We start from the raw sequence: 26830 nt of genomic DNA on the forward strand, positions 1-26830 counted from the left end.
TCAGATGACAGCCTACACTGCGTCGTATGTATAAAGGTACTGCCTTCGTGGTAGCACACTAGCTCTTCTGGGCACGCTATTGTGCTATCAAGCCTCCGCACTGGCTCGGTTTGGCCCAAGAGAGCGGACAAACATCCAGGAAAAGGATGGCAAGGAGAGCAGAGGAGGGGAGAAAAACTAAAAGTGTCAAGCTCATTTTCCCCCGTCTCCTCTGTGCTGGAACCCTCCTTCCTTTCATCTCGCCGTGGCGGCGGTCATGAATTATTCATGTGGTGTGTTTGAGATGTGCCAGGAGCCCACTCCCACTTTGCTCAGGTGTAAGGGGGGGGTTAATAGTCATGCTCGCATCTGAAGTGGTAGATTATAAGGAAGAGAGATGCTCATGCACGACTTTCCATTTTTTTCCCCTTCCTCTCTCCCTCCCGCCCTTCTGTCCGTCCCCACGCTCATCTGTAATCAGCGTGACGCCCCTGCCTCCCCGTTCCCCCACCAACTCCAATTCCGCTCTCTCAGCCGTTCCCTGAATCCCCTCTTTTCATTTAGCTCTGTGAATGGCAGGAGAAAAACCTGGCTGAAAGTGTCTCTCTCTTTCTCTCCCTTCTTCTTCTTTCTGTCTCTCTCTCTCCTTGCCTGTGTGGCTAACTAAAGCCCTCTGGCTGATTCCTCTTTGCCCAGAGAGCGGTTTAGTGAAGTGACCCAGACCAACAGCCGTAAGCAGGAACGGTGGAGTGGGTATAGAGAAGAACGCTGCTGCTACTGCTGCTACTGCTGCTGCTGTTGCTGCTGTTGCTACCCTCAAGCATCTTGCTCAAGTACATGTGCGAATGTACAAGAGTGCATGTGGGCAGCGTGAGAAATATAATCAATGCTGTTCAACTTTTCAGCATCAAATTTACACTTTTTGACACTCTGACCGTCAGAAAATCATCGTGGAATTTTATTTGAGAAATACATGGATTTCTCGCCAAGTGCATGCTTAAGAAGACTTCGTAGTCCAGCTCAGATGCCTTACCTTTGAGGCATGAAAAAGTGATTCTGCACCGGTGATCAAGGAAAACAAGCTCCTTTGTTGCTAAAAAACAAACACCAATTATGCCAGGCTGCCTGGAGATTTTAAATAAGGTTTGTTTGTGTCATAAGAAAACTGTGGCTCAATACCATGTCGTCTTCTTTTTTAAAGAATACTTTGATGTTTTGGGAAACATGCTTAGTTGCTTTTTTGCTGAGAGTTAAATGAGAAGATCAATAATAGCCTCGCATCTTACAGATGTGTGACAAATAAAAGTTAAAAAAACAACATAAATTGCCTTAGTAAGGTATTGACATCAATTCTCCTAGTCTCTGGAACCCTACTGGATGGCATTCTTTCAGGGGATAATCCATCTTTTGGTATTTTCATGGTGGTGATGGATAGTGCTGTCTGACACATCGCTCCCATAACTGCTCAATTGGGTTGAGATCCGGCAACTGTGAAGGTCATAGCATATGATTCAAATCATTCAGTGACCCTTCATGCCCTACAGATTGAGACACTGTCATCTTGGAAGAGACCACTCCCCATCTGGACAGAAATGTTTCATCATAGGATCAAGATGATCAGTCAGACCAACTTCCTATTGATTTGCAGTGACTCTTCCCGCCAAGGGGACACGTGGACCCAAACAACGAAACAACGGCAGCAAGCATTCTCCTTCAATTTGTTGCTCAACTTTTTATTCTATACACGAAGCCTCGACTGGCAGACAAGTAGCTTAGCTTAGCATAAAAACAAGAAACATACAAAAAGCTCTAAAAAACAGCACTGCTAAAATGTCTTATATAAGTGGCAAGAAGGTGAGGAAGCAAATGCTCCAAAATGTCAAACTTTTTTCCTTTAATAATTCATAAACCTCTGTCTTATTGGGCTGAAATGCTGTAAATACTTCCTCCAACTTTCTTCATCCAGTTATTTATTCATGGGAAGTCAAACTAACTCGCCCTTTTTGTGATGTTTATGAGTAATTCATTCCTGCACCATCATGGCAGTTTGCTTACAATGGTGTTCGAAGCTGCAAAATTACTATTACATAACTTGTGGAAACCATAAAATAATAATCCCCCGTTTCTAAGGGTGACATTCAGTCAGTGGCCCGAATCTAATATTATGAAGGCAGATTGTGGCTTTCTTTTTGCTTTCTTTTGTAAAATTAGTTTCATAAAAGATAGTTCAGCACCAAATAATGACGAATTTAATAACACCCTTTCATAATGTTCAAAACCAGAGATGTGAAGTAGTCAAGTGCAACTCTACTTCATCTACTACATTTCAAAATACGGTATATTATTTTACCTAATACTCCACTATGTTTAGCTGAAAAGAATTTGATATGAATTAACAACATGGCAAGCAAATCCTTTAACTACAAACTGCTCAAGTCAAGCGGCTTAACATCAGTAAACATGAAAAATGAAATTACCTTAGTGCAGTTGGCGGCTTTGGGCTCCAGGTCGTTGAGTGTGACAAGTTCCCGGAGCAAACTACTCTCCTGGTAGCCTCCCTTCACCCCTCGAAGCTTAAAGTATGCCTGCGGCTTGAAAAGGATGAGCCTCAGGTTGATAGCGAAGCCAGCCATGTCAATGGCAAAGGGCCGATGGGGGTCGAACACCGTCTTCCAGCCGTAGACCTTCCCGGCTGCGTTGACCTTGGGGGACTCGTACCGCAAGCCTCCCACAAAGGCCACAGGCCACACTGAAACTTTCCGAGTCGATCTCATCTGGCAAGAGGAGAGTCGAGAGGAGAAAATGGTGGAGGGAAGAGAGCAAATTAGTCATCTGAAAAAGCGTACATGACAATGAGACAGTATTAGAGCATCTGCTGTCAGCGTTACAGCAAAGCACAGACGGAGGGTTTTTAGAGCTGCTGCTATTATTCATTCTGAAAGACGGTGAATATTGACCAAGCCTTTGTGCCCTGTGCAGCTGACACACTGTTAGATGAAGGCAGATCACACACTGTTCAACAGCTGCCCTACAATGAGATAATTAGGCACAGCCATCTTTAAAGGGAGTCAATGTGGCCAGTGCCAAGAGGGTTTGAAGGAGCCAAGCCATTAGAGCAAGTGGCTGTGGTCCTGGTTGGCTGAGGAGATTCTTTAAAGGTAAAGCACCACCATCTTTTTTTTTTCTGTCCTTTAATCTTCTAGCATCAAACGATTTTGCCGCCCTCTCCTTTGTCTGCTACTCGGTGAGTCTTTGCCATCCTGGCAAGAGCTGCCGCAGTCATAAAAGGTACGTTTTTATATTGAGGGAAGAGGAAGGTTTAGAAACAGCAGAGTCATTTAATCAAACTCAATGCAGCAGAAATAATGATGCCGATGCCTGGCCAGTGGAAGGTCTATTTAAAATAAAGGTGTGTGCAAGTGCATTTACAGTGTCCAGCATGTGTGTCTTCTGTAGATGGAGCAAGAGCAAGCCTGAATAAAACACCTATATGCGTACGCATGCTACGTGTTTATACGTTGTGCATTTCGTGCAAATCACATGCAAATTTCCCTTTGCACATGAGCTGCTGTGTTAGATTTATTTCTGATCTGATGGGCTGCTGTGTGGTGAGGTCAGGTGATCAGAGAGGGGCAGAGTTTGAACAGGATGAAGCAGCCCGGGGGCTTATGGGAATCCACGGATTTGAGCTTTGGGGAAAACAACTGTGCAAGTCACCCAGATAAGAGGCGGGATGTTCTATCTTAATGAGTTTTGGGTGTTAATGGTGAAAGACAGACAGAATGCTTCTGTGCATGTGTTCATATGAGTGCTGCTATAATTTTTTTAAAGGAGGGTCACACTTTTTAGACATTTCTCATCACTCTGTTTGTTTCCTCTTGTATTCTTTCCTACAAACACGCCGGTATTTAGTTGTCAGAAACTGCTGTTGGATTCTAATGAGCTCCTTCCTCAAGGACGTGTCAGCGGTTGCCAGGTTGTTTTTTTTTCCTACCAGGACACGAGTAAATCTAGCCATCATCTTGCCCAGACGTCACCTGCCTGCTTCCTTCACAGTTAGATGTATGTCTTCAAACAAAATGAGACGATAAATCAGGCTCTCTGCAGGTAGTGTCAGGAGGTTTGTCACTTTCCCATCTACACTGAAAATGTAAAAGTGAGTGTTCCGCCTGCTGATGCTGCTGCTGCTGGTGGGAATATCAGCAGGGGTAAAACAGCACAAATCCCCCTTTTGCTGGCAGCCAAAGCAAAATAAAAATGCAAAGTTCCCCCTGCCCCATACTGGTGAATATTGCGTTTTTGTGCAGTGTTTTGTGTTCAGTGTTGCTCCAGTTTTTGTTGCATTTAAGCTCTGTTTCCTGCGCCACTTAGTGAGAAGCCTTCAGAGACAAAGTCCTATATTTGAGCATAGAAGACTAGACAGTGGGAATTTTAAAAAAAGAGAGAAGAAGTCCCAAATTCTAACAGTGAAAAGAAAGCAGGAATCCAGGTACATTAATCAGTCCTTAGGGGTGCAGGGAACATAACAAAACACAAGTATAATCTACTACTGCAGTTCTAGTTTTTGTACACACAGTAAAAAAAAGAATAAAAAATAGTCCAATTATGTAGTTTTTAGGATCCTTATTAAAATTCTATTTATTTTTTAATTAAATCATCCTCATTAAAATGTGTTTGTACAACCAATAATAAGGAAAATAAAAGTGATAAAATTCAAAACACAATTTGCATTGCAAATACAGCCAGTTGTCCATCTAAATTTTAAATTAGGCATATTTTAAACGTGATAAAATGGAACAAGTCAGTAATGTACTATATATAAAGTATTGCTTTATTCTTAAATATACCAAGTAATGTTTTTTAACATGTGTTAGGTATTTTGTCCCACAAGTATTGTGATTCAGTTTAAATCGTGATCAAATCCTGACATTTACATTACTAATGGTAGTGAAAGCAAATAGATTTTCGTGACTGACAGCCTGCTGAATGAATGGAGTCTTAAAAATAGTACATGCTTAACAGTAAAAAAGTTTAAAATAAAATAAAAAAACCTAAACATTTCTTATGAGGCTTCAGTCATTCATGCATGTACTTTAACTGTGAGAAAATTATTTTCCATGAGGTTTTCATCAGTTTTCATTAAGGCCTGACCTAGAAAATATGCATTTAATAATCGCTGATAGCAACAGCTGCTTGAATGAAAGACTGAATGAGAGATTGAGATTCCTGATATGAATTGATGGCAACAATAGCAGTGTGTTCTATTGCACCAGAAGCTAGCAGCAGAGGACAATGACTTGAGTCATTTCTTTTTGTTGCTGTATAATATTGTATGAAGTGATGTGAGGTGGACTGTGTCTGTATCAGACTGTCGGCTGAGGCGAATTCTAGCTGCTCTTTTTATGTGCGTTATTCCTGCTGCTGCTGTAAAAGAACTCTAGCTGAATGGGGTTTGTAATTAGCTATGATGCAGTCTTTTAAATGAATAATAGATTTTTAGCTTAATTAGTGTGGCACCATCAAAAATGCAACATTGATTCCTGAAATTGACAGTTCTTATACATTTGACTAAAATTTGACTTTGAGTTTTATTGTCTTTTAGATAAACCTTTAAATTATTGAACCATGGTTCCAAATGTTGAAGAGACTAACACTGGGTTGTGTGATTTGAATATCTTCAGAAACGTATTTTAATTAACTTATTTTTCATTTGCAAGGATAAAATGATTAATAATACAATTAAAATGAAATAAGACCAATGCTTATTGTTTTTGTTACTTGCATTATTTTTAATTATCATACATTTTCATGGTAACAACCAACAGTCAAACTGCTTCAAAACAGTTCAAGGATATGTTTTAAAAATATCGATTAATGCATTATTAACTCTCTACCATTATGCTCAAACATTTCAGCAAGTGACACGTTGTTATGTGACAGGGAGACACTTTGCTGCAACATATAACATTACACAATTTGTTTGAATTTCTTAGGATCTGATTACTGCGCATAACTGAGGCATGGCTGCAAAAACACTGACTGCTGTGACATTTATGTACTATTAACTGCTTTATGGCTAATGAACTGACTACTAATTTATTGAGTTAAACATTTATGCTGAGAGGGGATTTCTACATTAATAATGTGAAAAAGGTTCATTGTCTCATTTTTATTTGGGTGCAAGGATAAGTCATAGCCATAGACGTTGAATTAGCATTAATTTGATAATTCAAATTGCTATTATTGTACAGTTAAAATATATTGCAATTGCTCAAATTAAAGAACTAGCCTACTTTGGACTAAGCATGGAAAAATGATGGAGTGTACTTTCTCTGCTCCGTCTATCCGACTGTCACCTGCTCTTTCTCGCTCGATCTTTCTCTGTCTCCGGCTCTCCCTCACTCCGCCTCCATCTCTCTCTTTTTCTGCCCCTCAGGGCCGTTACTCTGGCCCATAAATAGGCCTGTTGCAGGTGATGGAGGGCCTCTGAGGGAGACGGAGCACTTTGGCTGATTCCCAGAGAAAGGTAATGACAGGCCCCGTCAATACCCAGCGCTCCATTTACTACGGGACCCCGTCTGCACTACTAACAAGACTTGAGGCTAATACTCGGAGGACCTAGACCATGTCCGCTCGGGTAATTCAACTGATGTCAAGATGGATGGCCTGAGATGTACTGATTACATGCCCAAACTCCTGTACACCAGTTTCACATCCCTGACTACGCTTGTTAAGAGCCAAAAAATGGTCCAAGACCAGAGAATTTATTGCTCAACCAACCGCTACACTATACAGTATACACCACTGATTTTTTTCATTTGTGTATAGGTCCTCTTTTAACAAATGCACACACCATGCACAACAAATTGGACAAGCTACTTTGCTCACAGAACTGTTTAAATTCATTCTGATCTCAACGCAATTGCGTAAAATGACTATATATTGGTATTGATTCACAGATTTTTGGATTTTCTGATCAATTCTGTTAGCTGAGCTGTAAAGCTTTTTGTAGCCTCCCCTCCTAAATTACCCACCATCAGCTCTGCACTTTGTTAGTTTTTCTGAGGCTCAAGTGGAGCATTTGAAAGATTGATGGAGCTTAAGACTGAAACTTTGTGTTTTTTATTACTGGTGCAGAGCTGGCAACATTTTTGAGTAGGCGATAGTGCTGTGATTCACTGGCCAACCAAACAAGAGGGTTACTTTTAGGTAGAAGCATTTAGGTGGTTACATTTGAAAATAGTTTAGAGGTCAGGAAAAGGCGAACACTTACAAAGCTATTAAGATTACATTTGCTCAGTCACCAGAGCAGTGCAGCCGCACACTTTCAGTGTTTCTCCTAAGCAGAGTGCTGTGGCAACACTTCACTCAAAGCAGCTCGTAAAGTTCTTTGCCAGATTTGTCAGTGAAATTTTTGTCTAAGTTTCTTTAGAGATGCACAATATTGTACTTTTTTCCCCCAGAAATGTAGCATGCTAAACTTTTCCAACTCATTTTGGCTGATTGCAGATACCAATACATACACATATTACTCTTATGATGCAGTCATAAAATATGCCTTGTGCTCACCAACAACCAGCTTTGATTGTTAGCGTCCTCTTATCTGTCTACTGATGTTAATTTTGGGTCGATGTTATTATTTCATTTCAGAGGCCTCGCTGGCTGAGACTAAAGACATGCTGATATGATCATACATCCCTATTTTTTTTCTTAAAAAGGAAGAAAAACGAAACTAATAGCACTTTTAATTGTCATGATCAAGATGTGACTTGAGTGTGTGACATAATATTTATTTTAATGCATAGTCTATTTCATTCAGGACTAGGGATGTCTTGATCGCTTCGAGCCATTCGACGCGCTTTTTTACCAATCGGTATTACAAACCTAAGCCTGATGCCGACACAGATGTCATAAATTGAAATAATTCCCGTAATAAATGCAGCATTATCAATCAATAATTAATCAGTAGGCACATAGTGTAGGCAGCAATGGTGGCTGTAACACATGCAGCTGATCCCAGCTTCAGTCAAGTGTCACAGAAGACTTGGTCATGGTGCACTATTACTGGCTAATCCTCCACAAAGCTCTCTGTTTGTCAACTCCAAACTGCCTGATTCCTCTAGTCCCAGCATTAAACAGGAAGAGATACACAAGCACGTACTTCAGCTAATCTACAAGACTGTAAGTGTGTATTGTCTAGGAAAATGGTGTCAGGTATAGGCAGAAACTAAATATTACATGTCTTGGATTGGGGCAAAAAAAAAAACAAACTTTATTGTGACATCCCTATTCAGGACAATTAAGTGTTAAAGTTAGAACGCTTGTACTTACTTTTGACAAATAAACTGAATATGTGTGTGTGTGCTTTCTATGACTGTACACTCTTCCCCTCCTTTGGTGTGTTTATTTACAATTAAAGAGATTTAGCCAAAAATGCATGAAATGAGCACAACTGATATGGCAGCAGCAGTGACGTGGTGTATCAGCACTAACCTCCTCAAACAGCTCCAGGCTGTATGTGTTGTCGTCATCAGCAAAGTAGACAATTCCAGCTTGGCTGCTGTTGGCGTTGAAAGTCTCCCTCAGCCAGCGCAGGGCCAGATTCCTCTGCATGGTCCCTCTGGGGATTCTCGGGTCCCGAGTGTCACCTCTCAGCTTATAGTTCCTGGGCGTCTCTACATTGAGGTGGGTGTAGTTCAGCCCCGTTTCTCGGAGGAGTCGCGTGACAAGAGTTGTTCTCCGCTGGGAGTCCTCCACCAGGATCCAGTGCAGGTTGGGAACATGGAGGAAGGTGTTTGCTAGCCGTGTCAGCTCTGCCTTCTGCACGGGGCGACTATATGTGGGGGTGATGATGTGAATAGTAGGCAGCACATCGGACCAGGGCGGAGGCCTTGTGTACACATACTCTGTCCTCACCACCTCCACAATGTCCTTATCTGAGGCGCAGTATTCCTTGGAGTCCTGCGCCTGGCCACCTGCCTCCCTCTTGCCCTCAACACCGTCATCTACAGATACGGGGATAAGAAGACATGTAAGGCATTAGTGCAACCTTGAGCTGCCCTTTGTATATTTGCCTCAGGTGACTTAAACCCAATGGGGGTAAAGTGTACCTGAGAGCCGGTGTTGGCGGACTGCAAGCCTCTCTGGAATGATAAAGATCTCTTTTACTAGGTGGTGACAGGCTGCAAAAAGTGAAAGCAGGCACCGTGAGAGGATAACACAGCTGATGGACAGAGAGACAGCACAAGACGAGGGAGGGAAGGGGAGAGATGGGCCCTGCTGTTACTCCAGTGTTGCCTTTGGGCTTGTCTTTGTAAAGAGAGAAAAAGTGGGGGTATGTGGCTCTTGTGGACATGCTTTCTTTTTATGTCCAGACTCCACCACAGACTCTTCCTCAGCCTTTTCTCTGCCATTTCTATAGCATGCTGGGATACTTCCCTGAAGTTACTATGTTTTATTGAATTAGAGAAGTCTGAATGTTCACAGTTAAAATGTGTTTTGTTTCTATGATGTTTAACGTGTAAAATTTCAGTAATCACTGTGAGGTGGATCTTTCATGTTGCATCATAACACGGTGTTAGATTGTATTTTAAACATAAGCAATTTAGATCTCTGATACCAAGATATCCTGGCTCAAGAGTCTTGCTATACTCCACTCAAAATCTGTAATGATTTACAATGTTTGGCTACAGTAATAATTTAGAGTTTCTGAAAGTGCTTTTTTATGGAGATCTGCTTGAAAAATATATAAGACTTTGACACTGGAAAGAAACTATTGTTGGTGCTTTGTATCATCCATGACCTGCACAGCCAGAGCCACAGACTGTATGCATGAAAGTATCATAATAATAGAAAAGCGACGGTTTCTTATGAAAACACTTTCATAAGAAACTTTGTGTAGGTTTTAAGGGCACGTTGCAGGTTACTTAACAGTGGGCTGAAAAAAAAAAGGTTTCACTACCTTTCTCTGCTTCACCTCTGACCAAAGCTAGAACAGTACAGCAGAGAATCAATGCACTAAGTCTGTAGTTTGTGCTGTCTACATGACACGTTATACTCTTTTCTTTCTTTATATAACAACTTAACACTAATTTTGAATATTATGACCCTATTGAAGACCTGCATGTAAACAGGAGTGAAGCAGTCAGTTGGAAGCATTCTGAGTTGACTTCGGTGTTAAAGGCTGTGATGGTTTGGCCTTGTTTGGTCTTGATGGACAGGACTATGAGTACAGCATCACTAAGGTTGTTAATTTCTTTTCATTGTGCCACAGCTAATAGCTGTCTTTGTCACGGTTCTGCTCGAGCTCCATTTGCACCTCCAGCATAAAGAGGATTTTTCTGCAGCACATAGATTAACACAATCTGCTGATGGCCAGATGTTCAACAGAAGCAGCCAGGGAGCACAGTGCCAAAAAAAAAAAAATCCCCTAGCTTCTCTTTTAGGATCACACAAAAGGAAGCCTGTGGGCCAACTCTGGTCAGATAGCAGTGACTAAAAATTATTTTCTTTTTCTTGAATATATTTTATTGTGTCTTGAGCGTATCCTATGACACAATAAAAAGATGTGTGTAGTTCATATTGGACAACTTTATTATATTTTATTATTTGTTGAGGGGAATAGTAGAATGCATTCTCGTGATTGCTTTCATGAAAGAAATTTTTCTATTTTCGAGCAAATAATGTACAAATTATCTTCAGTGCATACTGCCTCGAGTCGCTTAGATAAACCTGTTTTGTTTGTTAACCCCTGTATGTGCATTCCCGCCGTTATAAGAAGAGGGCAAACAGCTCTATTGATCTGCTGTCGCTCTAATTTGGCTGTGTTTACTCGGCAGCATTCTTGACATTTTACACTGTTGGTTTGCAGTCTCAGGAGATCGGTCGTGAAACTCATGAGTACCGCATGTATTAATGACTCAGACCAGCGTGCAAACACGATAACACACGTGGACGCAAGATTTTACATGGCACTAATTGAGAGGACATGCATGTTATTTGAAATTGCTGATTAACAATTTGTATTGAATCTGCATGAGTGACAATGGGGGAGAGTTTAAACTGAAATGGATCAACGATTTATTGACGTGCTGCTGAATAAATGCATGCTGTGTCACACCGAGAGGAAAATAATGGTTCGATGGGTCAAGGCATGTGAGTGGACAAAGTGAAAAGACATGCTGCACTAGGCAAGTTATTATTAACATAAAAAACTAAATGCTGATCAGAGGCAGCAAAATAATTCAGTTAAACTCACACACTGAGTGTATGAAACAAATATATTGAGTATATGAGTGTGGGTATATCATGGTAACTTTCAAATCTTTGTCATCTACATAAACAACCAGCTCTGATGAGGTTTACAGTGACTGAACAAGTGTTCTTGAGCTGAGATGAAGCCGATGGTCATGGCAAGTGAGTGCCTCTACACGAACGGCCTGTTGTCTAAACCTGAAGAGCGGTGTTAGGTTCGAGGACCCACTTCAAGTTCGATATTGCCAGTGGAGTGCAGTGTACTGCGTACCCTTGCGGATGGCGAGGAGTGGAGCGATAGCGCTTTGGTGCCAAACAGTGATGAGCAGAGTCCAGGGTAACACGATCAACACGATGGCAAGAATATCTCTTCTCTTCGGCATCTCCAGGATTGGTTATTTGGCTCGGCATTACCTGGACACAAAAAAAAATTTTAAAAAGACAGATGTGTTATTCTTCATTTCATAATGCAAAGGATTTCAGGTAAAATGACTGTAAAATGCATAAAATATGTGTATATATTTGCACAGACACTTTCACAAATAAACTACACCAGATTCAAGCAAACATATGTTGATGAATCTCAATTACTTGGGAATGAGAAGCACATCCGAAGGAATTAACCAATATTAACTGCATTAGAAACCACACAGGCAGTGGAGGACACCCATATTTATAAGGATCAAGATGGCTTTGAGAAGAATGAAAACTCCACTGAAACAGAAATGAATTAATTGTTTACTCAGTGTTATTGAAACTAATAAAAAAATTCATCTTGCCACAGATGCACTGACATAACAGCCTCACATTTTCCAGCCCAGAGGACCTTAAGAATAAAATGAGAGACCAGGTGAATGCTGTAAAAGAAGTTTAAAAGGGGGAAAAAACAGTTTGATCATTCGCAGTGTGTAACAACCGACAAAAAGGAAGGTCAAAGCCACTGGAGGAGGCCATGGATCAGGAGTTTGTGCCCTCTGCCAGCCCGATGAGCTCATCGGTGCCATCTCTGAAGACGGGGTAGTGACTTCGTGCCCGGTGCTGATTCACCGGCCAAATGGCAGGAAGCGATGTCACCAGACTGCGGGCTGACTGGCAAATGCACCCTTCCCTCTGAGTCCAGATCATTTGGTTCAAGCTTTGTCTCCCTTTGAAAAATGTAATTACAGCACGAAAAGACATTAATCACACATTAAAGGTCCAGTGCAGGGGTTCTCAAACTTATTACTCAAAGGTCTGAATCTGATTTTTATTCAAGGTTAGAGGTCCGGGACATGTAGAGAGAGCAAAATAACATTTAATCAAGTCAGGTAGATATTTTCAACATTCAAGTTCCACACGGTCAGGAGGGTCTTAAACCTGGTGGAAGAAATGGCCTGTAATCAGTAGGCAAGCAAGTGCTGCAAAGGATGATACAGAAAAATAGATGACCTGCATAAATATTAAAATGACGATATTAATACCTATAAAAGCAATGAGCATAATACATAACCCCTGCAGCAGCAAAACAGCTTCTTCCCCAGAGCTGTGGCTGCCATCACACCCCCCACCCATTGCCCCATCATCCAGACATTCCCCCCTCCAGGCTCATCTGTGCAATAAGAACTCTACTTCAACACTTGACCACTTTACTTTGTATGTAATACTTTGATTCTTTTTATTTTTATCTATTTTTATTCTTATTTGCACTGCTTCTAATTGTCGTGTTCTTCCAGACAAATTTCGTTGTACTCCTGCACAATGACAACAAAGTCTCTTTAGCTTATCTGAATTCTGATAGGTGATTACACCAAGATGTCACATCTCTTTCCACTGGGCCACACGATACCAAAGCAGGAGGTAGATGCCCCTCACACAGTTATTTGTGACTCTACAAATACATTAACACAAGTTGTAGAAATTGTTTACTGGAGAAGATGAGACTTTATCTATCTGAGATTTAGGAGTTGATAACAACAACAGACAACACTTTCCAGTAGTTAATATCGCCAAGGACAACAATGTCAGTGATAGGGAAAAATGAAAATACTGAAAATACACAATAGAAAACATCACACTTAATCACATAGTTTTTGTAACACGAGGGACATGCTGGGTGACATTTCACTTTGAGAAGCCTTGGTCCAGTGAGCAGGATTTAGAATCATCAAGGGGTGTGTTTGCAGATTGTAGCCAACTAAACACCTCATGCCTCACCCTCCTCTTCCAATCTTGTAGGAGAACCAAGCAACAACCACCTCCGGGTCTGAAAAAATATGCCAAAGGCACAAGTGACAAATGATGCCGTTCTTCCAGGGGCCACTTGAGGCTACTTCAAAATGAGTCAATCCCCACTGACCATGTTAAAATACCCAACTTCACAGCAGAAATAAATGTGTTTACAGCCTGATACAATAAAAGGTTTTTGTCTCCATTGCTAAGTGTTTTGCTCTTGAATGTATGGGGAGGGAATTTTTTCCAAAATTCACGTATTTAAATGGTTTAAATGGCTTTATTGAGTGAGGCGTGTGCTCTCACAGGACACTTCATGGTTCAGAGATGTTTGCATTGAGAGTTTCAGCTCCTCTCACGCCTCACTTCTTTGGTAATTTTTTATTTAGCTGGGAGTTTGAAGAAATTAGACACTGTTGAGATGTTGACTGCCAAAACCACACTGAGTTTCAAAACAATGGTTTCAGAAACCTATCGGTGATGTCAGAGAGGGTTTGTTAATCCTTATACACAATCTGCGAGCAAAACCTACAGTGGCTGCCATTTCAACGTAAAAGTGCAGAGGACCCTCACTAGAGCCAGTGTTTGGCTTTTTCATTCTGGACTACTGTACAAATATGGCGACACAGCATAGCAGCCTCTGTGTAGGACAGCCTGCCTCCTATGTAGATATAAAGATGCTCATTCAAAGCTATTGAAATCAGTGATTCATAGTTACAAGTAATTATGCACCAATTATATTATTGTATTCTATTTCTGCAAATGGAGCCACTTAAATCCTACACACTGGTCCTCCAAACTAATAACATGAAACACTTGAAACCACTGTCACATCTTTACCGCTGACTCTTTATAGAAAGCGATGTCTGCCAATAGGGTACTTCAGAGCTAAATAACCAGCTATCTAGTTACATGTGTATTTTTTTGCCTTGTAAGTAAGCATTAATTTGCAGGTGGCTTTAGAGCAGAGAAGCAGAGGTTTTTGTACGGCTGTGATTGTTAGGTTGCGGGTTTAGCTGATTGCAAATGCAAATGAAAATGATAGGATTAAACGGGTCTGCCTAGCAATACAACTACCCTCTTCTTATGCACAACTGCTATGCTTCATAAATTCTATGCAGCAGTCTGCCAGAGGTTTTAAAGTATCAGCTACTGGTATATAACTTGGAAAATCAAAACTGATGTGAATCAATACCTCAGGCACAGTCTCCATAAACATTATAAACATTATGTTTCACAAATGTAGAAATTGTGTAGTTGGTTTGTTTTGCATTGCATCATTCCATTTCAGACTCCGTCTGTTATTAGCTGTGCTCCCTGTCCTCCTTTGCTCATTTACATCCACTTTAAAGACAACAGACCTCCACAGCCCTCAACAGGGTCTGTCTCTCCTCACAGGCTTTTGGCATTATGCCGAGCCCTAACTGGAAAAATGCAGTTATTAAGTGATCCGCTCAATTAAACAAAGGAGAAAACAGACATAATGTGGGCACAGGTGTTTGGCGTGTTCATTTCAGCTTTACACATGAGGAAACAAGTCATCACATTTCCCACGGTGATGCAGCTCCCACTGCTGGGGAAGGTGGCAGTATATTGAGGCTTAACATAATTGCACATGCCAATTATGTTTATTGAGCTCTATAAATAAACACCATTAATGCCTAAGCCTTGTGTGAATAGTTGTGACACAAACCCTACACCACACAAATGCTTTCTGCTGATAAAGAAGTAGGTGCAGCAAAGCTGTATTTATTTATTTTTTGTTCTTCAGTGGAGTGGAGGTTAGAGTGGAACCCTCTTTGGAAATTATTATTGTGCACGGTTCTGCTTCTTTATATAGAAGGACAGTAATGGTGCACAGAAAACAACATAACCCACATTCCAAGTTCTTCAATGAATGGTATTTGGAATTTCACTGATAAATCCACTGAATGCCTCCCTCTGAGACATGTTTCTGAAGGCGCACATTTTTCACCACGTAAAACAAGTAATGTGTGTGTCTTATTGAAGAGAAAAATTTGACACTGTCAATTCTGCCGTTAGATTTGTACATGTGAAATGAACTCTTTAGACCTTACCATCATAGTCAAAGAAAAAAATCATGTCTATCAGAACCAAATTCTTAAGAGAAAAAAGCTTCTTGTGATTAATTCACCGTGCAATCTCCAGTAGAAGGCCTGCAGGGAGCCCAGACCCCCTCCAGTATCAAACATTTACCAATTAGACATTATTACTAGTGCTAACATTTTAGGCAAAATGGACTTTTCGACCATTATATATAATTGAAGTATCTGTTAACTTTATAATGATGGCTATGAACTAATAGCTGTTTTAATGGAGAAAAACTAATCTAAGACACATCCCTACATTCCACTCTGACTGTGCAGCGGTGTGACAAAGTGATGTCTTTTGCAGTCCCTGCCAACTTGCAGAAAACACGGCAACATTCCACCTCAGTGTGAGTGTTTGGTCACATGCATGGCCAACACTCAATGACGTCTCTCTTTAGATCATCTATGCCTTGAAAATGTCTTTCAACCTGCACACCTCCTGCAACACTGGCTTTTTGTTGGACATTTTAAATCTCAAATTCCAACTCAAGCTCATTGTAAAGACGTCACCATGTCATAATTAGGTTGTCTTTTTTTAAGACTTGAGAAGGCTCATCCAGAACCACAGGAAATATCATTAAACTGTTTCACAGGTTGAGAACTAGCCCTCATTACCAGAAAATTGATCCCAGTGTTTAAAATTGGTTGAGTACCACTTTAATAATGTTGAAGTCTACAACTACTGTGTATGAATTTAAACAAAAAAAGACTGCAGATGCTCACCCACAGTTAGAACTGGATCATGGCACCACTGGGGATGCGCAGCTGGGAAGGCCACCACACTGCATACTGAATGGGCTACCTAGCGGTGACATCCTCCATGACACTTCAGCCGATCATCTCCTTTTCTGCTCTTCCTCTGCCGTGCCTACTTACGCAGACAGGCAACTCCAGACCTGCAGATGAGGACATTTTGATTAACATGACACAGTGATGCCAGATTGTGACTGACTTTCCTTGCCATCATGTGCCTCCCTCCTGCTTCTCACACCAGCATAAGACATTTATGGACAGCCACCCAGGTTTAAAGCTGTCTGAACAGGGATGAGGTCTTAGAGTCAAAAGCCTTACAGAGATTCTTGGCCACAGACACCTCCATGAGCAGGGTGGCTGCATAGCATCTATTCATTATTAAACATCAGAGCTGGGGCTGGAAGTGCAGCGACTCTAATTCAGTTGTGCGTCACTCAGGTTCACATGAGGAATCCTTGCCCTGGTGGTACACCGCTGCTGTGTTTTACAATGCAGTGTTCTGCTTGTCTGTGAAATGGGTATAATTCAATATATTGATATGTGATTTACTTAATTCATTCCAATCTGAATCACACAGGCTCAGTATTTTTTTTTTATTTTTATGCCTAATATGGAAGCTGGAAAACGGTTAGTCAGAACTCCAATGCCTGCCAACAGTCTGGGGTGGGGGATGTTACAAAAATAAACTGGCATCATGTCTTATTCAAATACATCTGAGGGAACGCTGTTTCTATGGAGGCTTATGCTTCACACAGCCAGTGATGTCTGCACGCTGCATCAGCACCACAACTTGATGGCTGAAGAATGTATTTTTAGAGGCTTTGTGAAAGAAAATCATATAAACTGCAAATATGTAGGTTTGGGGGAATTAGCAGCAGGAGTCCCAGAATCATTTTACTGAGACACGCTGTTCTGTAAAAAAAAAAAAGGCAAATTGCCTGTGACCCAGTAATGCAGTAGGGGATGTTTGTGCTTGATGGGCACAAAATTCCAAAACAATCTATTTTCAGGTAGCCCTGACTCGTCATCCAATTTCTCAAAGTGACAGGTCATGTATCTGAAAGTTGACATCATGGGGTGGAAAAAGGAGTAAAAAATGAATCAGAGAAATGGTCGTCATGGGTTCGTGCAGCTCTTGCAGTATTCGCTTTATAAGACAGCGACAAGCAAGCGCTGTAGTGACAAAAAACACCAACTAAACAGCACCAATAGAGAGGCTTTACATTTGCTGCCAGGTACTGTCATATGCGCAAGTTCCAAATGACAGTGTTGTCATCCAGATTTCTGTATAACACGCTCCCGTCTTCTACACATTGTGATGGAGCTATAAACAGAAGGGAACAGTACAGTTCAACAACCTGCCAAAATCCCACACCCTTCAACAGGCCAATGCAGCGTCTCAGTGCTAAACATTTTTGAAAGAAAAACATGGAGAAACAAAACAACGTGGAAAACGCTGCCAGCTGACGGGAGCTGGAACTCATAATGCTTATTGTGGAAAGAATATGCATGACTGGAAATGGGGGTTTTGCGATATGAATGAATTCTGCGATATGAATGCATTCATTAAAAGTGTTGATTTCTTCTTTGGCACAGAGTTGTTTACATATTTGAGCTGAGTTGAGCCATGCACAAGGAAAACATAACTTGAAATTTTTTGTTGACATTTTTAGCTATGCTTCCTATTACGCTTTAAGGGTCAAGAGGGATAGGATTTTTCTGGGCAAATTTTTCCATTTCCTGTCAAAATGGATAGTCGGTGAATTAGACTTGTCTGGTTATAATACTCTGCCCGTTAAGAAAAAAGCTCTGCAGAAACTACAAAATAAGGAGATGATGTGGCACTTGACATGATGGATTTATTGTTCATTACTCATTTTTAAAAGGCCGATATGTGACAGTAATCGCACAGCTGCCTGTCTATGATGGGTGACACTGTTGCTGGATATGGTTACTCACTGGACATCAGCAGAGGTAGAGGAAGTACGCAGATCTTGTCATTAAGTGGAATTAGTATGCATATGTTAGGCTGTGCTATCTGAAAATACGGTGCTTCTGTGACTGATATCTTGATAGTACACCACAGAAACTCAGAAAAACACTTACTTCAATATGATATACAACCATCACCGCACACACACTTGTATGTAGTGACTGCTACACCTGTTAACAAATCTTCTACTGCACAATGTTGATCTATTACACAGGTTACCGCAAAATATCACCTTTATGGTAACTTGAAGATGATTCCTACTGACTCTGATGATCCCATCACTGGACGCACCAGGCTGACATGTTTCGAAATCACATGTCAGCCTAATCTGAAAAGACAAGGGATCCTTTTTGGGAAATGTCTCAGTAACTGCTGGGTGCCATGAATTTGCTACATTCGTGAATCTCTCAAAGAATTGTACTAGTTTTAGCGATTTCTTTCAATCAAATTCATTTGTTCGGTCACCACTTAAAACTCATGACCATAGGTAAGGGTTGAATGGAACCCAACTGGAAAATCTCTCTAAACCACAACAGTCTAATGCAACACCCGGATTACTTCTGACGCTGCCCAGAGAAAACAATCCTCCAGCAGAGAACCATGACCTCAGACTTGGAGTTGCTGTCTCTCATTCCGGTTGCTTTGCACTGGGATGAAGTCAACAGAAGCACGTCATCTGCAACAAGCAGAGATGCGACTCCCAAACTGGACACCCTCGTCAACCCTAGCTGTGCCTTGAGATCCTGTCCATGAACATCAGAAACAGGATTACAGGCAAGGGGTGACGTTGGCAGAGTCCAACACCAAGTGGAAATGTGTTTGACTTTGTGCCAAGGATATGAACACAGCTCTCATGTCAGCTGTTCGAGTACTGGATGGCTCTGAGCAACCCCATACACCAGCAGCACCCACCAGAGGGTTTCTCTGGTGACACACCTACCACAAGACTACAAGACCCCCTACAGTCAACAAACATGCATGGTACGTTAATTGAGATTCCAAATGGCTGTCTGTCTTTGTGTTAAGCCCTGCAATGAACTGGGGACACCCAACTTCTCGTCTTATGTTTGCTGTGATGACCCCAGACCCCATGACCACCTATATTTATTGAATTTTTTCATAGTAATATACAACTTTTCTCCATGTCTTTACAACAAGAAAACAGCAACAGCCTAAAGAGGGATAGGGATGAGACCAATCCACAAGCATCCAGGTTCCCTGTTTGTTTCTGTGGCATCTGAACTGTGTGATGTCGCAAAATTACAGAGTCAGTGCCACACTGCAGCAGCCAATGGCAGACAATGAAGCTTGACAGCCTTTCACATCAGCACGAGTTAACCAGCTGTGAAGGGAACACCTGCTGCTGATTAATAAAGAATTACAACAACAATACCACGTGTGAAAATTGTTGTACTGATTGCTGAACTAACACCATTAACCCCAAAGGGCGAAACATGAGCGCAAAACAATAGGTTTCTCTCTGGGGTTTACTTGTGCCACAGAAAATAATACCGTAGGAGGTAAAACGTGAGCTGTAATAGCTGGACAGCAGTACATCTCTAATGCTCTCACTTTGTCTAGGCCTGCACAGCGTAGGAAGCGCAGCAGACTGTCCCTTTTTATGATCACTGATTTTATGGTTATGATTACTAGACACTTTCCCCACATTGTAAAAAACGTAACACATGTTGAAATATGTTTGAAAGCGTAATAGTTGTTGGACAGTAAACTTTGATAGTTCATTATTGCGGCCCTCACAGTGAAGAGTATATCCCAGTTATCAGGTCAGCGCTGCCGGCTCACACATTCTCCCTCTTTGCTCTCTCCCTCAGATTTGTAAAGCTGAGTCTTCAAAGACGAAGCGGGGGCAAGTTTCCAAGTTTGTAATCAGTCTGCCTCCGACTCCTGAGCTCTCTTGGCCCTGAACATCTCCTAGTTCCCAAGGACCAATAATAACATCATCTTTTCCTTGCCTGCTTTGCCGTGGCATCATTTTGATGTACTCTCCAGTCGGCAGGGAAGAGAGACTCTGGAGATAATGCGTCTTGGTACGTCCAATCGCTCGCTTTTGTCTGTGAATTCATCGGTCTCTGACTAACTTGGTAAAGCCCAGAACAGTTTTCAAGGATATCTGGGGACCTTAGACAAGTCACTGCAATAGATCATTGTAATTGATGTTGCTGTCACAGCCCCCACCAAAAAAAAAACAGTTTTCGCCTAGAGGTATTATTAAATGTGAATTTTGAATCCATGGGCATCGATTCAAATAGGCTTAATTGCTTTGGAAGGACAGGAAACCAAGAGATTGTGATCTCTATTGAGTTCCTTTTCACATAATTCCAGTGTGGGATTTAAAGGCACAGAATCATCAAAACATCACAAAGTTTGCTTGTTTAATCAATGTATAGGGCTTAGCTTGGAGATGCTGCTACATTTTGGTGTAATCTGACAGCTTTCAATGTTAGATAGTTTAATGCTTCATGAAAAACAGTAGCTCATAAATTCCATACCTTTACACGTAGTCAAAACAGGCCTTATTGTAATACTGATCAAAATCTTTTCAGTCCTTTTGGAAATGTACTTTCTTTCATTCCAGTCTTTGTGCATTTAAATGCATGTGCACAGGTGTCCTCTCTGAGAAAATACAAAACCGCTATTAGTGTATGCATACTGAATTACAGTATAGTCGTGATTTTATTAATAGACTCAATTAATCCATTTATTTTTTTCTGCACAGATGAAGAAACTAAACAATTAGTGGATGCCTCATTGGTGTAGTTGAGAGCAGTCTTGTGCTTTAAATGCTTTAAAGAACAGGGTGCACTGAAGCTTGTGAGAATCTTTTCCTCACAAACTAATTACACTCATTTGTGGGCACAAGGAGAATTGCTGACATACTGTACAATACTAATTCAAAATCTTGAGCAGAGCTGGCAGTTATTTAACTTTTCAAATTGTGAACAAGGACTTTTAAAGTTCTTGAAATTAAAACGGGCATTAAGCTATAATTTTTTTTAGGTATTTCCTTGGTTTAAATTATATAAATGGGAATACCTTTTAGATCTGTCTTGCTTGTGCTTGCAGTGCTGCCATTAATTCTCTGGGTATGGGTTCAATGAAAGGTCACCGTGACTCAAGTTTTGTGTTACTTGTCCCATAAATCTAATTCACACCTGTCATGGAGTCGGTGTCTCCAAAATGTGATCCTCTCCACATGAAACAAGCGTCTACATTGCGTGAAGCTAATAATAGCATAGAGGACCAGCAGCTACTGTATTTAAACTGTGACTGCCTGTGAGGGAAAGACAGCTATGGTGTTTACGATTGTGTCATTTTAATCTAACCAACTTGAACGGAGTGTATTAGAATTAACTAATGCAGGAAAAAGTTTGAAAAAATATATCTAAAAACATGAGAACAGTTAGCCGACACACTGTAAACGCCGTGTGATTTGAGTGCGGGGCATCATTAGCTGCCTCTCATGCTTGATTTAGATAAGCATGGCTGTTTTATTTTCCAGAAAACTTAAATAACCCATTAGCTCTGAGCTCTGGCCCTGATTGACGGCCCCAGTCCATGTGTGCATCAGGCTGTCTCAGCAGTGGTAAAAGATTTAAGAGCATCAACCTTCAGGCAGGTTCTTCTCTGCGCATAACCGCAGGGGATAGCCTAACGCAGTCTGCCCTTAACTTATCCTGACTAATTTATGGCCCGGTTCACCCAGGGCACATTTCCAATGCTGGACCAGGGAGCACGATGCAGCTTCTCACAGCTGGCTGAGCGGACTGAAGGAGCTCCCCCAGGATTGCAGAAGCTGCCACCGAGGCCTGGACCTGCTATGTTGGGCCAGCACTGCTTGGCTCTGATCAGAGAGGAGTCAAAGGAGTTCGCGTCTTCGGGAGACCACAGGGAATGACAAGAGTAATGACAGCCATGTCTTATGGATTCATTTTAGTGCTCAAAATTGTGCTTGACTATCAGTACATCAAATACAGCATGTTCAAAGTATACATTTGACTCTATGAGCAATAAGCTATTTCTAAGGTAAATTCACTGGCTTTACTTTTCTGCTTTTATCTTAGTCATCATATTATGAAAAAGTTATTTTATTCACTGAAGTGTTTACATAGAGTACTTGCAGAGATGGCAAACCAAATGGCTAAATTGTCCCGGGCCCACAAAAGTCTACAATCACCACTATCTGCCGCAATTTCAAAACCACACTTTACTTGGTGCACAAATAAACCACCATTACCGATGCAAAAGTTCTGTTTATTTTGATATGCAGAAGGCCTATGTCACAAATTATACTTTGTGACTTACTCAGTCGAAAACCAGGAGTGTGAGTATTGGTGAAGAAATAAGTGAATATATTACTTTGCAGAGGTTTGAGCCATCTTCATTGGAATCGTTTTGGTATGTACAAATCTGTGGCCTAACAAGCACAATTACACAACTCCCTGTTTGCTCTTTCTAGACAGATATTAACATGGCATAGCTGTACCAGAATCTAGCAAACCTGAAAACACCACCTGAGGAGACTCATGACAGGAACCATCATAGTGAACCTGGACTACCACCCTGGTCATACACGGGTCACAAGTTTGTTAACTGAAACAAGACAGAGGTTGTTCAAAACAGTAGAAAGTATTTATTTAATAATTGATTGAATGCTGGATGGCTATAAATGCCTGAAGAGAGAGTAGCCTAAAACATCTCAAAATGATTTGAATGTGATAAAACGCACCAAAAGGATTCATACAATATTCATTACTGTTTAACAATGCAACTCTTTTAAAAAAGAAACACCCCTCAAGTTGAATAGATTTATAGGGGGCCAGACAAACTTTTGTGTTGCAAACCTCAGCTAAACAAACCAATGTGATGAGGCAAACAGGACAGTGTCGGACCAATGCGTCAGACAAATAATCTCTTTAAAAAAGCCAACAACTAACTACATCATCTACCTCAGCGTCACAGAGGAGCCCCCATGGTAACCACCGAGTAGAGACAAACGACAGCCATGATGCCACAGATATTTTAAATATCCTCATTTTGGGTCAGAACTATAGTAGAAGTCGAACTAATTCTATGGTGGTGTGTTCAAGAGCTATTTGGAAATACTGAATTCACCTAAGCACAAGTGTTCCTACTACACATATTCACACAACATGACGCTAAAGCCAGCTACCAGTTAACTTACCTTAGCATAAAGATAGTTATGGTGAGATTATTAGTTGTATCATGTCTGTTTAAGACCACATGTGTGAAAACAAGAGTTTGCCCTTTTACATGTGGTTCCCAATTATTTCCTGTCTGGGAATATCTGAGGTTTTGAGGCCTTTACTTTGTCTTGAAAGTGGTTCCAGCCAAGAGAAGTCACTCAAGTCCCTCTAAAGCAAAAAAACTAATTATATTTAATGTGTTCATTAGCTGCAGAGGTGCTGGTAGGCAGGTTTTGTCACCTTTGAGCAGAGCTAGACTAGCTGCCTGATGAGCTAACTGCCTTTATGTATTTACTGTGGAGAAACAGCAGCGTTTCTTTTCATCTAGCTTTATGCCTGAAAGCAAATTCGCGCATTTGCCAAAATTGTAAACTATTCTTTGCATACATAATTAATAAATGGGCAATTATTCCTGCTCTTGAACAGCATTGACCAACTTTAATTTATTCTGATCTTTAATGCTAATGACAACGCTCTTCAAATTCCAAGCCCTGATTACCCAAAGACACTTTTTTGGGTACGTGTGACCGCAAGGAATTAAGAAATTCATGGCTGTCACGCACGTTTCCTCATTGCAGCCACGGAAAGTTTGGCAACACTGTAAATGAGAAAAATCTTCCTGATCCTTTGTATGCCATCAACAAACCGTATCAATCACGAAGCGAGACTTTGGTTGGCACTAAATCAATACATTACAACCTTTGGAGAGTCTTCAGGAATGATATATGAACGCTGTCTTCAACAGCTCGTCAGAATAAAAGGGACAGCAAAGCGTTTATCTCATTAAAATTGGTTTTGCTGTACAGGGCAAGGCATTGATTTCAACTGCATGTGACATGTCTCGCACAGTGAGCAGGCTTGTTATGCCTCAGCGAAAAGGTCAGAGGTTGGCAGAGGGAGCTCCCAGATTCATTAGCTAATTAAAGCCTGCTTCCAGAGTGGGAGTTTAGGTGTTCGACTCTCTGCTGCACCTTCTTGCTCTCAGACTTCACCGTGCTAGATCTACTGAGTCCTGAGTTCCTTAATGAGGGTTAGACCATGGACTTCTCTGATGAGAGATTCCCCAGCGTCAGAATCCTCCAATTATATGCCCTTGTGGAGGGAAAATATATATAATTATGAATCTGATCATCCCTAATTAAACCTGGGGGATTCGTTCCAATGTAGTGACAGAGTAGCAGAGAGTCTTGTTTAGGCTGGGAAGTAATTGGTGTAAATAGAAAAGAAGAATGATGAGACAAGTAAAGGCTTTCCTTAAAATGAACCTCGCAAGTGCTTGTTTGACAATGGATCAGAAACGATGGGCACCTAAACGATCTCAGAGATTTAAATCACTATTAACTGAAGTAAAATCTGCTACTGAGAAATATTTTATATTTGAAGAAAAAGACTGAGTTTTGGGGGCTTAGGATGATAGTATAGAAAATGACATATGTGGATACTTGAAGCCTCAGGTTGAAGAGACAAGCCAGTGAGGAAATGGAGCAGCTCTGTGACCAGCATGATAAAACTGAGTGTATCTAAGGTGTCAAGTGTCTGGCTGTGTAACGTAGCTGCATGTGTGAATATGAAGTGGAGACGTGTTCGAGGACAGCGGGCGTGCTCAGCAAAAACCTTCAAAAAGAAAAGTAGAAGTTTTAAAGATGTGTCTGATGTACACACACATGAAGTTCACACATGGCAATTATGTTATGTCCATCTCAGTTTTGTCCTTAAGTATATAATTAGTCTGATAGCTGATGTGTGTGATTTCCCTTTGAGATGCTGTCATTAGCTTTCAAGCTGCCAGTTAAACACATCCCCCAGGAGACAGCTAATTGGTGGAGACTTGTTTAATAGCTTTGCTAATGAGTGGATACAGCATTATTATTATTATTTCCCAAACTGCCACATGTGAATCAATCCAGTCTCGGTGCACTTTGTGAAAGCAGCGCATGAATGATGCACTTGCACTCATGCACCAAAAAAAGAAAGATATCGCAAACAAAGTCTTATCCAATTCTACTATATACAAAAATACATTTCAGCAGCAATTTGAACACATTAACTGAAACTGTTATTTTAAATTCTACATTAGTAACAGCTTAGCACATACACGCAACTTTCGCACTAATGGTATTCCATGAATGCCACCGTAAAAGCACTGACATTTAAAGATCTGTGGTAAAATGTCAAATAAGTAATGACGTTGAATGCATGCCTAATGAAAAAGCATGTCAACGTAGTTTCTAGCTTAATGGTAAAAACAAGGCACTTTTGACATTTCAACCTGAGCGTTTCATAATCTGCTCTTCGCTTTGGCCTCTCAAATCATTTCTTATCACTTACTATAATTATTTGTCCTTCTACTCTGCTTGTATTCAACTATGCAGTTGCATTCAAAGAGCACCCGGGGGGCACGTAAAGATGACACCAACAGAACAGTGTTGACACAGCGACTGTGTGTCTGCTGATGCTACATTAGAGAGGTGTCACTGACTCAACGGAGCAATGACTGTGCTGAGATAAAGAGAATGAAGGTGACTGACACAGTGCATCTGCACAGACAACGTTGACACCAAATGCAAGGGCAATTTTCTGTTTCATCCTAAACATGCGGCAACCTTGGGGCTGAGAAATTAAAACCAATAAAGTGCCAGAAACTGCAGTTCCTCAAATGGCCACTTGAAGCTGACTCCAAAAACAAGTCAATCCCCATAGACCCCCATGTTAAAATGCTGAGCTTTACAGCAGAAATAAACATGTTTGTTTGCAGCCTTGTAACGTGATGCAGGTCTACAGAGCTAATTTCCCCAATAAAGACAACCCGTACCTAAGTAAACTTTATAAATCTCGCTTGTTTAAATGGTATTATGGCTTAAAGTTATGCATAACTAAGGATGTGACCACTTTGAGAGGTGAGACCTATCAGTCCATGGTCCAGAGATGTTTACATGACTTCAGCTTCACTCACCCTCCACCTCTTTGCTCATTTTTGGATTACATAAGCAGGGCCACCACAAAGACAGTCAATACCGCTATTCAGGAAACCTATTGATGACATCATGGAGGGTTCATCCCAAGTGCAATGTTAAACAGTTTCAACAATTTGTCGACCAAGCCAGACAAGTTCTTACCTAACAACACAACACTGAACGGGTTAGGCACATCGATGTATTGAGCTAAAGAGTAATACCAGCATGCTAACATGCTGACAGAAACAAACCTCAAGTCATTCCACTTTTTGGTAAACATGTTTATTCATTTACTTGTACAGTAGGTACAAAAACTGATGGCACTCTTGTGCCTGTGTGAAAAATATTAAGTTG

General features: G+C 41.0%; 2 protein-coding genes across 5 annotated transcripts in view; one reads left to right on the plus strand and one right to left on the minus strand.

Moving 5' to 3' along the window:
- The window catches only part of LOC111569167 (beta-galactosidase-1-like protein 2), a 40012-nt gene extending 31654 nt beyond the window's left edge, over positions 1 to 8358 (plus strand). The window contains exon 19 of the mRNA XM_055012402.1: positions 6416 to 8358. Coding sequence (XP_054868377.1) covers positions 6416 to 6436 — 21 coding nt within the window. The 3' untranslated portion in view covers positions 6437 to 8358. The remainder of the gene's footprint in view (positions 1 to 6415) is intronic.
- Positions 1 to 26830, minus strand: part of LOC111569168 (galactosylgalactosylxylosylprotein 3-beta-glucuronosyltransferase 1) — an 81136-nt gene that overhangs the window by 3525 nt on the left and 50781 nt on the right. For 2 of the 4 annotated variants that reach the window (XM_023271152.3, XM_055012403.1), the window contains 5 exons: positions 16275 to 16447; positions 11504 to 11646; positions 9090 to 9161; positions 8473 to 8984; positions 2457 to 2753 (listed from right to left, as the gene is read on the minus strand). In XM_023271152.3, coding sequence (XP_023126920.1) covers positions 2457 to 2753; positions 8473 to 8984; positions 9090 to 9161; positions 11504 to 11615 — 993 coding nt within the window. In that variant the 5' untranslated portion in view covers positions 11616 to 11646; positions 16275 to 16447. The remainder of the gene's footprint in view (positions 1 to 2456; positions 2754 to 8472; positions 8985 to 9089; positions 9162 to 11503; positions 11647 to 16274; positions 16448 to 26830) is intronic. The other 2 variants (XM_023271153.3, XM_023271154.3) reach the window with 2 other exon arrangements.

Source organism: Amphiprion ocellaris, chromosome 7, assembly GCF_022539595.1.
Source record: "Amphiprion ocellaris isolate individual 3 ecotype Okinawa chromosome 7, ASM2253959v1, whole genome shotgun sequence".
In the NCBI taxonomy this organism is placed as follows: Eukaryota; Metazoa; Chordata; class Actinopteri; family Pomacentridae; genus Amphiprion; species Amphiprion ocellaris.